The 18,170-nt window shown below is 42.0% G+C and overlaps 1 protein-coding gene across 1 annotated transcript in view; it reads right to left on the bottom strand.

The window, feature by feature from the left end:
• Positions 1-391: 391 nt before the first annotated feature.
• Positions 392-18,170, bottom strand: part of KIAA1958 (KIAA1958 ortholog) — a 60,349-nt gene continuing 42,570 nt past the window's right edge. The window contains exon 3 of the mRNA XM_063129173.1: positions 392-1,575. Coding sequence (XP_062985243.1) covers positions 530-1,575 — 1,046 coding nt within the window. The 3' untranslated portion in view covers positions 392-529. The remainder of the gene's footprint in view (positions 1,576-18,170) is intronic.

An 18,170-nucleotide genomic window follows, 5' to 3' on the forward strand; every position in this document is an offset into this window, starting at 1 on the left:
AATGTAGTTCTATGAAGGGACTAGGACTTGTAACAAAGAATTCTCAGCACCTAAATTAAACGATAGTTCCCATCATACTTTGGGGGAAAGCCATGGGCTGTTAGTCGTACTTACAGCAGACACATTGAAAAGAATGTGACTCAAGTTAGATTAACATTGCGTACAACCCATTGGATACAATCCCAGGACAGTTAGTTACTGATTAGGTTTGTAATGTTGATTGTGTCTAAAATTATGGTCGGTCTCTTATATGCCTCAAAACTATTTCCCCCTTTTAAAATCTGCCATATTAGCACCCCGTAAGTAGGCTTCATTTTTTTTAATATTAGCACTATAAATACCATATAAGTTATACTAAACTATTTCTATTCACATATTTGTAAAAAGAAAAAATATATTATTTTTTTAATAAAGTGAATTAATGGTAGGGAAATGTGAATCAGGAGAATAGTGTAGAATCACAGTTGATGCATGTTATTGGGCACAGATCCAAAGCTTCAAGTGCAAAGTGTTCACATCTTGAGGCCGTTCAAGCAGTGTCTGAAGAAGAGTCATAAGAGGCAGACACAATGAATTTACCAGGGCTGGAATGGCTCGCCATTGACTGAGCGGCCTGTTGGCTTAAGTTGTTGCAGATCAGCACCAGTTGGTTACTTTGGGCTTCGGAGAGTGTGCTGCAACTCTGGTACACACTGAAATTGGTCTTCCTACCAGGGATGTTCCCTTTCTCACACATGGTCTTGACCATCTTGGCCAGCTTGTTTTTACCTAGGGCTTGACAGTTGTACCAGTGAAGTGCAGCTAGATTGACAACTGGCTTAATGGACAAGTAGAAAGGGGCATCCTCATACCGCATTGCAGGGGGGCGCCTTTGCGCATACTCCTTGTAGTCTTGCACCGGGCAAGTCTGTGGGGCATGTTGTGTTGCGTATACTCTGGAGTCTGTGCCTGCTCTCTTGGTTTTGGCATTCCCATCACCGCCATCTTGACCCATCCATTCCAAATATTCCAATCCAGTCTCTGTCACCCTTAGCCTAATGTCCCCCCATTTGAGAGTGGACCCATGAAAGCCCGTGCAATGGCCAAATGCCTTGGTGTTATTAAGCCAGACAAGGTTCAACAGTCCTTCGGGATTATATCGGCTCAGCAGGCCTCTTTTGCGTAGGATCAGTTCATCCGCAAAGGTGAGCTTCATCGACTTATGTGGTTTGTTGCCTTTTCCTTTGCACCTCAGTTCGATCTGCTTCTGCTTCAGTGCTTCTTGGGACCTCTTGAATTCCTTATCCCTGGTAATACTGTATCCATATCGGTGCTCCTTGAGATACCGCTCCAGCCCACACTGGTAGTTGGCCAAACTATTTGGCTCATATTCTGAACCATCCTTCTGTCGGGCATCAACAAAGAATGAAGCTAGGTAAGCATCCAGTTCTTTGCAAGGAATGATGTAGATCTCCCGGGTTTCTGAGGGATACTTAGAGATGAGAAACTCTCTGAAGTTACGGAGAGCAGTCTGGGTACTACGTATAGTTTTTTCATTTTGCTCTCTGCTCAGTTCTGCAGCTCTCTCATCTTGGTCTAAGAGAGGCAAAATAAGAGATGGGAGAGAATGAATTTATTAGATCCAGCATTTCTCAAATTGAATTTTTCCTTAAAACAAAAGGAAAAAAAATAATGTTCACAAAGATCACAGAGGTATTATTTATTACATACCTGTCATGTTTGAAAAGCCAACTTCAGTTTCACAAATGATGTTATTAAGGATATGAAAAACAAGCCAATATGTGTTCTTCAAGTCACTGGCACACATTTTAGGGCATGGAGATTTGTAGGGGGTGGGGTGGGAATCTGAGATTTGAGCTGGTCTGTATTTTGGAAGAAGCTAGAAAATAGAAAACTTTTATACTGATTTCAGAGTTGTGTGCAGAGGCCCAATTAAGAAAGGTAAAACCATTCTGAACCATTTCATTTGTGAAACCAGAGGTTGTACTGGTTCCAATTAATACATTTAATACAGCAAAAATACTTTTAATGAAATGCATTTTTCAACATGCAAAATATGTTGTCTGCTTTGCATAATAAATATTAGTGTAAGGAGTCAACATGCACAGAAAGCAAAATTTTAAGGAGCAATGTAGTTTGCTACAAAAGACAAAAATATAGGTAATATATTTTACAGGGACCGAGACAGGAGCTGTAAAGGCAGCGCTACAAAATACATCACAAGAGCCACCATGCTAGGGGACCAAGGCTAATGGTTTATTGATCAAAGCTTTCTGTCTATTGAAAAAATAATTTATGCTGTATAATACCTAGACAAAGTGTTACCTTGAGGAAGATAGATAGTTAGATACACACACACAACATACATACAGAGTGATTGGCTATCCAGACACCGATCAGATCCACACCTGTTTCGTTAGCATAAATCATTGGCAGGCTTTAGATTAGAGGAAATCCCTTTATTCAGTTATAAGTGGGCACATGTAGTCCATGTAGGCCCACTGCCATATGTTAGAGCTCCTAACACAGACTTCCTGTCCCACCACTTCTTATTCTCGTACTAAATCCTGAGTCTCTCCACTTAGTTCCATAACTCATGATACATCTTTTATTCTTTCTTCCCTTTTAGCAATAAACTCCAAGAAACAATATCAAATATTCATAATAACTATTTCCAGTACTTAATATTGTACAACTTCCTCCCCTCAAAGGTCAGAAGTTACTAGCACATGACCTTGATGGAGTCACATCTTTACCATGGACTCAATTCATTACTGATTTCTTTATGCTGATTTCTTTAAAAGACAGCCTGATTTGGAAATCTTTTACTCTTCCCCTTTGTCACTGATTTCTAGATCTGACTCTTGGTTTAGTCTCTGAGGGAGTTTCAGTCTCTGGCAGTTGCTGCAGCATATCGTGTTGTAACTCTTCTTTCTGTTTATAAGAGTGGAGATTCCTACGATCATGACTTAGGACACTGCTTTCTGTAGTAGTCACATCAAAGGATCAGGGAGCAACTGATTTTACCGCAACTCCAGGTGTTCATGCTTTTCTGTATCTTTCTACAGGCAGTATCCACACTGGACAGTTCTTCTCTAGGGATGGGAGGTCTCTGGCTGATTGGCTGTAATACACCTCTTGTCTCCTTTCATTGCAAATCATCTTCTCTCTGCAATTTCCTACTAGTACCAGAACTAACAGATCTCTGTGCATTAGTAGCAGAATTTTGGTTCTGCATCCCATCCAGGCTTGTGCTGGGTTTGTCTGACATCCTTGTGATGGGGGATTTTAGTGGGCCAGAAGCAACAAATAGGCATCCGACTCTGAGGAGACCGCTTTGTGCAGTAGTTTCTTTGCTGTTTTAACTGCTGACTCTACTTTTCCGTTGCTCTGTGGATATGCTGGTGACGAGGCAAGCTGTTCAAATCCCCAATGCTGTGAGAATACTTTGAATTCTTCATATGTAAACTGAGTTCCATTATCACTAAAAGCTGTGTCGGGTATTCCGTATCTGGAAAAGTGTGTCTTTAGCTTGTGGAACATCTCTCTGGCTCCTGTATCCTGCAAACTATCAATTTCCCGGAAGTTGGAATAGTAATCTGCAGTTACAAGGCACTGCTTTCTGTTGATGGCTGTCACAAGTGTGGCAAGTCTCACACCTTTCCACATATGCCTTCAACTGTGAGCTCGTTACAGGCCAATACATGCACTCTTGAACCTGTCACACGCAGCTGTCAACTTCCATATATGAGGCATGAATCTTTTCCATGACTCTCTTTCCCAAAGAGGATGGAATCACAAGTGTCTGCTCATTAATATAAAAGTCCATCATGGGCAATGAGTTTTTCTTTGAACTGAAAATATGCTTCTGATTGTGCAGGCACTTGACTTTTGTTTGCAGGACATCCATCCAGAATTATCTGCTTGACCACTTGCAGTTGTGCATTCTGATCTGTTGCCTCTTTAATTTCCTGTAGCTCTGTTGATTTATTTGGGAGGTACATACATTATGATAATTGATTCAAAGTCCTGATCACCTTGTATAGCTTCTCCTGTGCTGGGTAAATAAGCACGACTCAATGTTATCTGCCAACACTAGAGCTTTTCCTGGACAATATCTGATGTCTACCTGGTATTTCTGTAAATGCATCAACATACATTGCAACAATTTAGGTGCACTAAGAAAAGACTTCCTCATAATTGTCTCTAACGGTTTGTGATCATAAAGCACAATTACTGGGGGTCCATAAGGACACAGGTGGAAACACTCTGTTCCAAACACCACAGCCAGTAGCTCTTTTTCTGTTTGTGCACACCCTTGTTCTGTCTCTGACAGTGCTTGGTTTGCCTATTTAATTGGTTGCTCCTGTAAAAGAACTGCACCCAGTCTCTTGAGTCAGCTGCTCTCCTGGCTGATAGTATGTGAGGACAGGGGCATCTGTGATAAATTGCTTTAATCTCTGAAATGCTCCTTATTGTGCCCTTGCCCAGTCTCACTCTGGCATAGACATTCCACTCCCAAATGTTGGCAAAATTTAGCCAAGAAGTTTATCTTTCCCATGAAGCATTGGACCCTGGTCACTTCCAATAGTGGTGGCATGTTCTGAATAGCTTTTATCGTGCTGGGATCTGGCCTTCGTTCTTCAGCTACATGCCCTATGTATGTCGCCTGCCTCTGTTTGAGTTTCACTTTTTTCTGGGTTTATTTTGATGTTCCTCTCTCTGCATCACCTGAAAAAATGACTGTAGTTTATAATTGTGATCATTTTCTGCCTCTATATCATTTGCCCCTTTCTCCTATAATCAAGATGTCATCTGGAATTATCTACACACCTGGCAATCCTTCAAGTGCCTGGTTTAGTTTCATCTGAAACACTTCGGATGCTGGTAAGATGCCCATGGGAAGGCAGAGCCATCTGTAGGGGCCAAAAGGTGTAGAAAATGTAGTCAATATGCTCCATCTAGCTTTACATACCAGAAGCCATTGCTGATATCATAAACAGTGACTATTTGGGCTCTAGAGAGATCAGGCAGGAAATCATTAATTGTAGGCAATGGGTAATGACATCTTATGAAGGTTTGGTTTAATGGCTTGCCATCTATGTAGATCCTCAATTTGCCTGATGGCTTCTTTACTACAAGCACGTTGCTAATCCACAAAGTGCTAAATTCTTCTGAGATGATGATACTGCTGGTCTGCAACTGTCTAGCTCTTTATGAACAAGCTCACACAATGCCAGGCTCATACAGCCCAGTTGTAGCTCTCCATCAAAACAACGATCTCCCTTGAAAGCATCTTCATAGGTCTCCACAATAGTTTCCATGGTCCAGGATTTGAGAGAATTTTGTACTGCACAGACTAAATTGTGGTGCTGCACTAATCAAGTGCAGTCTCATCAAGTCCGTTGCTTGGATGGCTGCATTACCTAAAGGGGCAGGTTGATCCCTTTCTTTCACAACTACAAATGTAAGTTTTGTTGTTTTTAGGATTTTTTACTGTCAGATTGCAGTTCCCAGCTGTCTGCATGATGCTCTTATTGCACATGATCAGGGACCAACTGCTCTGCCTAATGGTTATGCTAGAATCTAATTCATACTGGGGAATCACATTGCATGATGCTGTACTGTCCATTTGAAACCTCACAGGTGTTAGCCCACTAACATTATTGCAAATAATCCTTTTGCTGTTGCTGTACCCAGAGTCTGGACTTGATATGGGTTGGCGCTCAGAGAAACTGTCATAAATTCCACATCATCAGCACTATCTGCAGAGTCTACAGCCTCCTGTACATATCCCCTTGCCTTTTTTCTACACACACTCTGGAAGTGGTTCAGTTTACCACATTGTGCACATTGCTGGCCAACCACACGTCACTTTGTCTTTCTCCGCTCATGCTGCTTGCTACAGTAGATGCAGCCCACAATGTGTGCAGAATCCAAATTTACTTGTTCCTGCTTTGATTTCATTGGTCCTTTCTTGACTGTATGTACAGGGATTTTAATCTGGTTTTGGAGGCCTCTACTGCCTGAGTTCTTTCCAGACACTTGTCTAAGGTATGATCTCTCTCTAGGAGCCGTTGTTCTTGCAACTGGTGGTCCTGTATGCCACACACAATTCTGTCCCTGATAAGGGCATCTTCTAGCTCTCCAAAAACATGTGCTTGCTAACATTGTGCTAAGCATTGTGATAACAATCTAATCCTCTTGATTTCTTGTAAATAGTTTATATCTCTCCACTGTCTAGCAGGCCTCTAAAGCTCCTAAGCAGCGCTAACAATTTTGAGGCAGTGCTGAACTTTAGGCTAGCAGATCTTTTTCTTCTCTACTCCCCCTTAAGGTAAAATAAAAGTTTCACTTTCCTGCTTTTTTCTTCTTCTGGCATGTCCAGGTCTATAGCAAACCCAAACTCCTGCTTCCAGGAGATCCATACTTGGGTCAGGCCCTTGTCTGCAAAATCCAGGACTCCTGGAGGTTTCTGTCCATGTGCCATGTCTGGTTGTTCTAAAAATCACTTCAGAGATTTTTAAAGAATCATTGCCACCATGTTTCATTAGCATAAATCACTGGTGGGCTTTAGATTAAAGGAAAAGTCTTTTATCTTCTTCTAGAATATGCAAAAGGAAGCATTATTATGCCTCCATGGATGATGGATTCAAAAACTATACATCTGATTGTAATGAAACTTTCAGGATTTGTTCTACCTCTATGTGGAATAGTTTCCATTCCCCATCTTGAAACAAAATGGCAGCAAATCAGAATTTTTGAAGATATACAGCTTCAATACCATTTGAATAATTTCAACCAAACTTCACATCATGATTCAGCACTGCAGCAAGCAGATTTAACCATACAACATTCATTTTTAAAATTTTATTTTTAACATTTTAAAGTATGAAAAAAGTACAAGTAGAGTTTGAAGCCAGGGAAGATTAGTAGGCCAAGTTATAGGCCTGTTCCCTACTCTCTGCTGTGGGGCAGCTCCATCTAAGGGGGATGAAGTGAACAGACCCTTCCTCAGGGAGCTATAGGGCTGGACCCTGGCAAGGGGATGTGCTTAGGGGTGCCAGCAGGGGTGCCTTCACTCAGGCTAGGCAGGCACAATGGATCCAACTGTTTTAGCAATGTACGTTTGCTTGAAGGCTTCTCTGTAGCAACCTAAAGCAGGATGTGAAGCAGGATGTGAAGCAGCCCTGATGTGAAGCAGGAGGAAGCAGGTGCAGCAGGAGAAAGGGGACGGGAAGAGCGGCACTCTCCTCCTCCAAAGGGTCTGCCAGTGCTTGGTCTTGCTGGTCACCAAGAAGCAGTAGCAGCTGCCCACTCGCTCGTCCCCGTCCCCCCCCCCCCCGGCCTCATGCTGCCTCACTGACTTATTTTCACTAGCACAGGACCACACGCTGCCTGCAACGTCTTTCTGACTTCAGGAGATGTGCGACGTAAGTGTGTCTGACAAAGTATCACAACATAGGGCTCCTGCAAGTGTCAGGGGTGTTTTTTTTTAAAATAAAAAAAATAGAAAGAAGACCCCTCAAAACTTCCTTCACTTAAAAAGGTATGTAGAAACCCAGTCCGCCTCCCGAAGGGGAAAATTCTCTGAAATTCTCACTTCTCCCAGCCTCTTTCACCAGTTTTCTTTTTCCCATCTCCCATGAAATGCTGAAAATGGAATCATCGAAATTTTTCAGCACAGCACTCCTAAGAAATCACTATGAGGGGGGCAACCACGTGTCTTCTTCAACCAACGCTGAGGGATTCCTCATCTGTTACCAAAGGCTGTGCACTGCTTACCAAGACCCATGAAGACAATGTTATGAAACAGCAAGGGCGGTTCAGACCATCTCTTCAAGCAACCCCATTCCCCTCACTCAAGTGACTGACAGCAGGAAGAGGGGTGTGTATAATCTCTGGAATGCCAAGAAGACCAAAGAAAGAATAATTGTGGGGATGCCTTTCTGTCTTTGTTTGCAGTTAACTTCATGGCTCATTGTGAAATGCTGACAGGCATTCAATTTGTGTGTCAGCCATTTTGACAAGACATCGTATTTAATGTTGATCAGTGTGACATAGACTAAATATTTTCTAAAATAAAGTTGGCCTGTGGAAATGAATTATTATCAAGGGCTGTGACTAAACAGCTTTAGGAATTTTATTGCCCTATTTTCAATCTAAAACAGGTTCTTCATATCATTATACAGTTCCATATCTTCACTCTCAGAACTATTTCACCAGGATTCCCCAAACTGATGTCCTCCAGATGTGTTGACCTACAATTCCCATGTAGTCTAACATATGGATGGGGCATAGTGGGAATTGTAGTCCAATACACCTGGAGGGCACCAGGTTGAGGGGGCAGGATTATGCTGTATGAGTCCATATCTGCTTGAAACATATACAAAGGACGTTTTCCCCCAAGAATAAATTCCTTTTGAGTTTGAGTTTGGTTTTAGATTAGGTAGTTCAAGTCCTGATTTTCCTCAGTGCTCAGCAAAGGTAGTGACAGAGGAAGCCTATGCATGTTTAGTCAGAAGTAAGTGCCAATGTATTCAGTGGGGCTTACTCCCTAGTAAGTGTGTTTCAGTCTGAAACTAGTGGCATAAACCGAGAAAATATCTGGTAGGCATTGCTAATCTTACCCTTTAGACAACCCTCTGGTTCTTTATATACCCATTTAGCACTGTTTCCACGTCACCAGTTTCAGGCAGAATGATTTCCCTTTCATATCCTCAGGCTTGTTATCAAACATTTTAAGATTTCCCGCTCTTTCAATGCTATTTCTGGGAGCATTCACACAACCCTACAACAATCTTTGGTGGTGAAGGCTACAAACCTATTTACCTAGTGGTCAGCCACATTGAACAAATTGGGACTTACTTCCAAGTACAGATTGTGCTGCACAGTGGCAATCCTATACCCTTTTACACTGGAGTAAGCCCCACTGAACGAAGTAGCACTTACTTCCAAGTAAACATGCATAAGATTGCGCTGCAATTCTAGGTTAATTTATACTATTCTGAATTAACAGCCAATAGCATAGATTATAATTATCTGTCCGCCCTTTAACCATTCTTTCCCCCCATTTACAGTTTGTTGAGGAGTAACTAAATAGTGATGTCTGTCTTGTTTGCCTGAACTCATTGGGACTTACTGCTGAATAGACATGTGTAGGAATGCACTGCTCATGTTTCTTGTGACCCTATTGTCAATGTCTTTACATATAAGATAGGAGTTGTAAGCTTCCAAAAACACTCAGTTCAAAAGAACCATTTATGCAATAATAAGATCAAAATGTACAACTTCTGCCCCCAGTCCATTGACAAATGCTACTTAGGTGTATTGCAAAAATCTGCCATTGGCTGATATCAACATGTGTCTGATTGGCCACAACATAATAATTAAAATCACAATTATTTTCCAAAGCAACTTTTGTGCAAATTTTAAGGGGTAGAAAGAACCCACATAAATACTTTTAATTTTACCCAATGAAAATACCCTATTATTCACCCTATTATTCCTGTGAATACAGCATTCCACTCAAGTACCTCAGCTGCTCAGAATGCCTGAACTCCAAAATATTTTGCATACTCCCAGCAATTATTTTAGAACTTTCCATTTCATCAGAATTTTGACTGACAACGTACCATTCCCGTTCCTGTTTAGACATCAGTGTGAAATATGCTAAACTGTTTGCACATTTTTATAGAAGGGCTTGTCACAACATAAGAGCGTCAAATGGGTTACGGCTCCTTATTCTTGCCTGGTTAAGGTGAGTGACAGGTCTGCAAGGAGGCTATTATGGCATCTTTTATGAATTAAAGATTCCCTGCGGTAACTGTGAACCCATCAACTCCTCTGGCAACAGCAAACATAATTACTCTTTGAGATACACAGATATAATGACTAAGCATGGTTTAGACTTCAGAAGCACTGACAACTAGAAGGTAGGGATGCTCTGGGTGGTGCCTTACCTCCCAATTGATCAAGCATTTACCTATTAATGAAATTACAGCACTCTCTGGACGTTTGATTCCTTCTGTGTGTCTGTCTGCCTCAGTTCCCACCCTGCACTCAGCACTCCTTAGCTTAGCACCACAGAACAAGAAGAATGTTTGCCTGCAGTGAGACAGAATTCGTCAGGAGCACCACTCCCTCTCACTCAAATATTTGGTCTTGATCTCTGGAGTCAACCAGGAGCATCAAATTAACACAAACTGGAGCAGTGATGATGGGAGTCCCTGGGCTCCATCACACCTACTTCTTTTTTCCTGGTATGCACCCGCAGTTTTGACCTCTGTTTCATTAGCACAGCAAGTGCTCGACCCTTTCATGATCGTCGCTATAGCAGTGAACTCTCTTTTCACTTGTTTGCTCTCCTGCTGCTATTGCACCCGCCCCATCCCACTCCTTCTCCTTCCCCCTCCAGTTCATTGGTTCTTGTCGCTGATGGACATTGTGATCGACATGGCAGCCTTCCCCCCTTGCTCATCGGAGCTCCTATGGGAATTAAACAAAATGCTTACAGTTCCCTCATTTTTAAAGATAAAGGGATGAAACCTGGCATCGTGAGAGCTCTTACGTAGGGCTTTAGCCATGCCAAGTTTGAATCAGATCAGTTCATCCATTGATTTTTAGGTATTTTTTATGTTTGAGGTTTTAAAATTATTATTTTTAAAAACCACTGTCATTTTTAAAGATAAACAGATGAAACTTAGCATCATGATAGCTCTTAAGTAGGGCTTTAGGCATGCCAAGTTTGAATCAGATCCCTTCCTCCATTGATTTTTTAAAGGAATTTTTAAATCCCCCCTCAAACCATTCCTTCCCATTAACACACACACACACACACACACACACACACACACACACACACACACACACACACACACCCCTCCAAACCTGGAGGGGTGTGTGTGTTAATGGGAAGGAATGATATTGTGAAAGCCTTTTGGCTGGGGAAGGGGAGGGGAGGGGGAGACACGCACGAAAGGAGCTTAGCAAGCTCTATAAACAAAGATGGCATAGTTGCTTTCTTCAAGCTGGGAGTTAAATGATCAGGAATAAAATCCAGCCAGGCTGGAGACAACAAGCCGATTGCAAGGTAGGCAAGAGCCTGGATATTTTTTTCTCTGCCTAAGACCCACCTAGAATTTCCTTTGGTAAACGAAGGGCAAATGTGTCGCTTGGCTCAACTGGGTTGTGGATCGGGACCACACACTAAGTCCGTCATGACCCCACTGTTCAGAGGAAATACACTTATGAAATATACACAAGGACTATATGGGATCTTCACGGATGTGGAGGCACTTGATCCCCCCCTCTGCTTAAGTTAAGCAGGTCAGTTCAGAATTTGGATGGGAGGCTGACTAAGGATCCCATACAGAGCTTCTAGTTCCATGATGGATGGAAGTCAGGATGCAAATGCAATTTTTAAAAGAAACACCCTCAAAATCCCAGCTTTCCCCCCAACATTAGTCTGGATCCAAATGCAGTTTTTAAAAGAAACACCCTAAAAACCCCAGCTCTCCCCCCACCCCCAAGCATTAGTCTGGAGGGGCAATTGGTTTTGAAGGGCCAGGATGGTTGTTCCATATCTCATGGCGTAACCCAAACCTTTGTATGATTACATGGAAGGAAATCCCATTACGTTCTAAGGGGGTTTCCTCTCAAGTTTTAGTGTGCAATCTTTTGCATGTGTAGACAGAAAAAAGTGCAGTTGTCCCCAGGCTGGCAGGGGAATGCTGGGACTTGTAAGACTTTTTTTTAAATCCCCCCTCAAATCCTTCTTTCCTATTAACACACACACCTCAAATTCTGCCTTAATCCACCTCTGCACAGAATCGGAGGGGTGTGTGTGTGTGTGTGTTAATAGGAAGGAATGATTTGAGGGGGGAATTTAAAAACCACAGGTGCATACCAGGAATTTTTTAAAAAAAATTCCTATACAAGCATTTTAGGATGTAAGCATTTTGGTTAATTTCCATTTACTGTAATAGAGCGCCTCTGTGCACAAGGAGGATGGGGTTAGAGCAGCAAAACTATGTTAGACCAGCTCAGCACAGGCCTCTTCCTTTGACATGGGGTGGAGAACCACACCACCCTCCTTTTTCATCAGGAAAACCTCCCTTCAAAGCAAATGGCACCAACAAAGTACATGGCACGAGAACAGCAATACAAGGAGCAGAAGAGCACTTTAATCCTGTGTGGAGGAAATAAACCGGACTTTCTCCACTCTAGGAAAACATGAAAAATGGAGGGGAAGAGGCAGGATGACTGCAGGACAAGCACGTTATCATGTGAGTACCGTGCTGCAAAACAGGCATGACAAAAGTGCGATAAAATACTGGTGTGATGGAGCGCCCTGACCAATTAGATTTTTGAATTGTTCCCCGTGGTGTGGTGCACCTGCCTATGAAACTACTAAGTTTCATTTTCTCGCTGGGAAGCAAGGAGAAGTCAGTATAAGGTCTATCCTGAGTTCATGTTGGTTGCTTTGCTGCAGGTATCATTGGTTCTTGATTTAAATTGTTTGTTGGCAATGACTTTCTTTTTTCCACTGGGTGACCTGGGTGACTGGTAATGTTAGGAAGGGGGGGTAACTCAGCAAACTGTTTGTTGTTTTTTTAAAAAGTGTTAATTTGTTTTCTTCGTTCATTTCCCAGTGGGAGTGGGATGAAAAACACCAATTCTGTCAAAGCAGCAACCTCAGGACACCTGGAAGGGTTGAGGTGATGTTTCCTTAGGCTTGGGCCTATAGTCAGGGGTAGACTGGGGGCGGGGGGGGGTTGCCCCGCTAAATTTTTTAACAGACAAATACATTTTAAAAGTTTACAATTTTGTCTTTCAAAGGCCTGCAAACCAGAGGCCTGCAAATGTCTGCAAGCCAACAAACATTTAGGCTGGGTATGGCCTTGCCAAGGCTTTCCTTATCCCTGCCTTTCCTACTGGGCAAGGAAGATGAGGGATGACAGAATGGGGAGCAGCCGCCTCAGAGTGAACTCAAATGTTTGAGGTCGCTGGGGAGGGAACGGGACTAAAACCTCCTCCCTTCTCCTGTGACCCTGAAGCAGACCACCACCACCACCACAACAGCATGTATCTCTCTAACTCCTGTTTATGTGTGTTTGAGAGAAGTGAGGGACTGCAAGTAAGCCCTGCTTACATTCAGCAAAACCAAAAATAGATTAATTCGATATTTCAGATTTGCATACCGACACCCTCTTCAACAAATTATGTATCCATCTGTTTGGATGCACAGCAAAAAAGAAAGATCTGTAGTCCCTTCCCCGTCCACACACCAAGACCCAAAATAGATTTTAAAAAAAATAGAACACACAGATTTATCAACATCAAATTAGATACCCATCACTTTGCCCATCAATAACCAACAACAACTTCTAGGATAGAGCTAATGTACAGGTCCACAGAAACTTTATTGACAGCGCAATTCTAAGCATTTTTTCCTCTGAAATAAGTCTCATTGAACTCAGTGGTATTTACTCCCTGTCCAGCTGCCTCTTGAATGCCTCTAGTGTGGGAGAGCCCACAACCTCCACAGAACTATTCTCCTCACCTCCATTACTCTGAATCCTTTCTATCCGTCCATCCGTTTTCCCAGTCCTTTCCTTGGCTCTATCGGTCCCCACATGGTCCCTTTCCATTACATCATTATCTGCCTTCTTTATACCAGTTACTCCCTTCTTCAGCTAATGCCCCCCATAATCTAAATTCAACCCTTCTTTCTACCCAAACTCTCATCCTTCCCCCTATTTCCATCCATCCATCTGCTAATCCTCTAACCACACATACACTCTTTCTCATCCCTTCATCCTTCCCCATTCATGTCTATTTATATCACTTACCTCTCTCTCCCTCTCTCTCACACACACAGGGGGGAAATATACCAAGTCAGACCATTGGTCCATCTATCTCGGTATTGTCTACACTAGGCTTACGGAATCTACTTTGCATTACTTCCAGATAGGTTGTACCCATATTAAACCTTGGGATTAATTTTTCTCAAAAACAGATTAGCTAATGATCCTGGGATATGTGGGTGAGTGAGTGTCCTGAGGGCTTTCCTTCCCCTTCAGAAAAGGAATTAGCTGCAGATGTTTGTTATACCATGTGCTTTGCCGTGGTGTGCATCGTATTCGGGCTTTTTCTTCTTCTTGTGGCTTGACGTGGTCTTGACTACTCAACACAATATACATGGAGCATCTTGCCTTGTTGGTTTTATGGGGTCTAAATTATTATTTATCATTATTAGGTTGGCTGGCCTGTATATGTGACCTGTGTTCTGTATTAATGGTTTTAGCTGGGTCCCTGTGGTGTAAGCTGCATGATTTCTTTGGTGCTGTTTTTATAGGGCTAGCGTTAGGACGCTGTGTAGAAGATTAGACATGTAGTTGGTCCTGCCTCCTGGGTCCCCTTGGCACCACCTTCCACCCCACCAGCCACCCCTTCCCCCCGCCAAGAACCAATTGTGTTTGGCAGTTTTAAAAGTGTGCATTTTTCCTGATCAAAACGCACCTTTTCCCCTATAGTATAAAGTGCAAAAAAATGTGAATGGGGGGGATGTGCATTCATACAAGTGTGTGCTGCTGAGTGTGAATGCAAGTTTGGGAAACAGCCAAAAAAAATGCTCCGCAAATTGTACTCCTGCTTGCATTCACGTTCGGGATTGTAAACAGGACATTGTACACATGATTTGCAAACAGGAACCAAATTCTTGTATATCCCTGGTAGTAAGATTTAAACTAAAATATGCTAGTATTTTTGGTTTACAGTCAAGCATACTGTCAAATCATTTAAAAATTATTATCATCGTCATTATTATCATCCATTCTGGTGCCGGGGCACCAAAACACCAAGGGCTATTTCTGGGCGAGGAAGGACAGGAGAGGCAGCAAGTGATGCTAAGGGCAATTCCAACCCCTAACCCATGATTGCCCATGATGTCTGCTGCAGACCAATTTATAGTATTGATAGTTTCAGGAGAATTATTTATCATTCCGGTGTGTCACTTTGCAAATTGGAGGAGAGAAATGCTAAAGATAACAGGCCAAATATCAAATGGTATAAATTTCTATTAGATTCATTGACACTAGTTTGCATCGAGTGAGAATTTGGCTCAATTCCCAGATGCCAGGTTTCAAGAACTACTTCTCTTCTTGCTTGACTTACTTCAATTAATAAATCAGAGTACAGGTTTATGCAGTAAAAAAAGTTCTGACATTCATTTCCCAGTTCATCTCCTATTACTGGCTTCAAGTTCAGAGAGGCAAAATTAGAAATTCTTAACCCATTAAAGCAACCGTGTTGGGAACAATCCATTAGTACTCTCCCCAGCCCATGCCCCATAGGGTTCTTGCATAATTCCTATTTATCTCAATGGGGCTTGCCCTTGAGAATGTATCAGCAGATTGTATCCACAGTCTCTGTTTCCACTACTGCTTATGGTTATTAGTGATAATGTTAAACCCCATCACAGCAGTTATTTCAGTTATATTTTCAGAGAAGTTCACTTGGTGACTCATTTATCTTTTTGCCTCCAAGCAAAAGCCTTTATTTTCTCCCGGGCATTTTAGAGATCTGGTTCTAGATATATATTTTTTGCCTGATTTATCAATTCTTATGCTTTTTTTATTGCATTGTATTCTTTTAAATATTAGTATTGCATTTTATATTCTTAGCTGTTGGTATGGCATCTTAACTGCTTGTAATCCACCCAGAGAACTTTATTTATTTATTTATTTATTATACCGCCCAATAGCCGAAACTCTCTGGGCGGTTCACAAAAATTAAAACCATGGAAAGCATAATAAAACAAACAGTCTAAAATCACAAATACAAAATACAATATAAAAAGCACAACCAGGATAAAACTACACAGCAGAAACTGATATAGATTAAAATACGGAATTAAAACAGCAAAGCTTAAATTTAAGTTAAATTAGGTATTAAAATACTGAGAAAATAAAAAGGTCTTCAGCTGGCAACGGAAGGAATACAGTGTAGGCGCCAGGCAAACCTCTCTGGGGAGCTCATTCCACAGCCGGGGTGCCACAGCAGAGAAAGCCCTCTTCCTAGTAGCCACCTGCCTCACTTCCTTTGGCAGGGGCTCACAGAGAAGGACTCATCTAATTAGGTATTAGATGAGTTAAAAATAGTTCAGAGAACTTTGGTTATTGGGTGGATTAAAAAAAAATAACCCACACAGGGAGATCATAGATCAAAAGTCAGAGAGTCAGTGATCTGGGGTTATATCTTGAAGTCACTGCTGCATGTAAAGGTTCTAGGGATTTTCCCATGGTCTCTGCCTTTGTAGTATTTTAATGGTTCTTATTGCTGTAATTTATAACATTGTGATTTTAAATAGTTGTAAATCGTCCTGCATAGTACATACGCCTAGAATAGAACTCTCTAAATAAATAAGCAATAAGAAGCAGAGTTAGGACCAAACTACACATGATGCTGATATATGTCTAATTTCACCTACCCCATGGGTTCCTTTGTGCTTATTTAACACTGTCCAGACCCACATTGCGGAGAGGGGCTTTTTAACACTTTCTACTTTGATATTATTTCCACTGAAAGTCCCTCACCCCATTTTCTCCCACAAGGGAATAAATAGATGGAGGAGAATTCATTGGAAACATTGACATAAGTGTGTTAAAAAGCCTCCCCAGTGCAGGGCCAGATCTACACCAAGCAGGATACAACACTTTAAAAACAGTTTGAAAATGGCATATGTAATGTATCCTGGGCCTGAACAGTTATAAATCGTTATAAGCAGTTGTGTAGATCCTGCCTAGGTCTTCTGAGCCGGGTTTGTAAAGACGACAGAGAGAGAGAGGCCCTTAAAGCTTCAGACCAAATAAAAGGAATAAAAATAAACTAGACAACGTGGGAGGAGGGAACAATGGGGAAGAAAATGAAACACTTAGGAACCTCTTCATAGCTCTACCCCTTTGCCAACTTACATTTCCATATCCCATTATCCCCAAACACTTTTCTCCTAGCCAGACCCACTTGATCACTTCCAGAATTGGAGCTGAGCTGGGGGTGGGGGAAGGAAAGGAATTTGGGTGATGGGCTATGGGGAAGTCAGGCAGGAGAGAATTCATCTCCCCTCACTCACAATCCCCTCTGGGGATTAAGCAGAGATACACGCTCTGTTCCTGCAGATGGGGTAGCCATGCTCCTGCCACCCCATTGAGTTTGTCTCCAGTGGTGACAATTCAGCTTTTGCACCTAGGGCTTCTGAGGAAACAGAGAAACAAGGGAATGAAACAGAATATGCAATAAATATTTTATTACATTCATCATAATAAGCTGTGCTTTAGTCCTAACCAAAGAATATTCTTAAATCAACTTGAGACTGTGATAGTAATTTCAGGCTTAGCGGCATGAAGCCACAAGACTGTAATTAATATAGTAAATCACACTCTGAAGTTCTCTATGGAACTTGACAATTCTTAGCTGATATATTGCTTATAAAAGGGATCATTCAGCCCTTATCCCCTAGTTGGTTTGTTCTGATTTATCATATCCACAGGACACGTAAACATACAACATGTGCAGTGAGCTGTTATTGCCAGCTCCTACTAGTACACCGAAAACCATATGCATTTCCCAGGGACCATCATTTCCATGATGTTCCCACCTCTGAATTAACATGACAATGTAGCCATAAAGCATTGCTTTTACAGAATTTGCCCTTTTCTGTTTCCAAGTTTTTTCATGGGATCAAGTCACTGACTTCCACGTAATTTGCTTTCCCTTTTGCCAACTGCCACATTCTATCTGATGATCAGACTCTTTAAAGCTGTAGAAGGGAGCAGCAGGAACAAGAAACCTCTGCTAGTCAATGCTCTTCCCCTTTGGAAAAGGGAGTTTATCCAGGAATGAGAGATATCCAAAACGGGCCACTGGAGCAGCCTCTGTTGCGATCAGACCGCGACATATGGCCTGTTCAAGTGTTAAGCTTGAACAGAGTATGCTAAGGCACGCTAGACCCATCTCCTACATCTCAGCACACAATGGCCATGGCCCCTCCGTTCTGGTCATGTTAAGCAAGGTCCAAAAAGGAGTTCTATTTGCATTCACTTGCCTTATCCGGGTCTCCAATCACGTGTTCTAGTGTTCAAGCAAATGCAAGTAGAGTTCCTCTTCAG

Source organism: Elgaria multicarinata, chromosome 6 (assembly GCF_023053635.1).
Source record: "Elgaria multicarinata webbii isolate HBS135686 ecotype San Diego chromosome 6, rElgMul1.1.pri, whole genome shotgun sequence".
Taxonomy (NCBI): domain Eukaryota; kingdom Metazoa; phylum Chordata; class Lepidosauria; order Squamata; family Anguidae; genus Elgaria; species Elgaria multicarinata.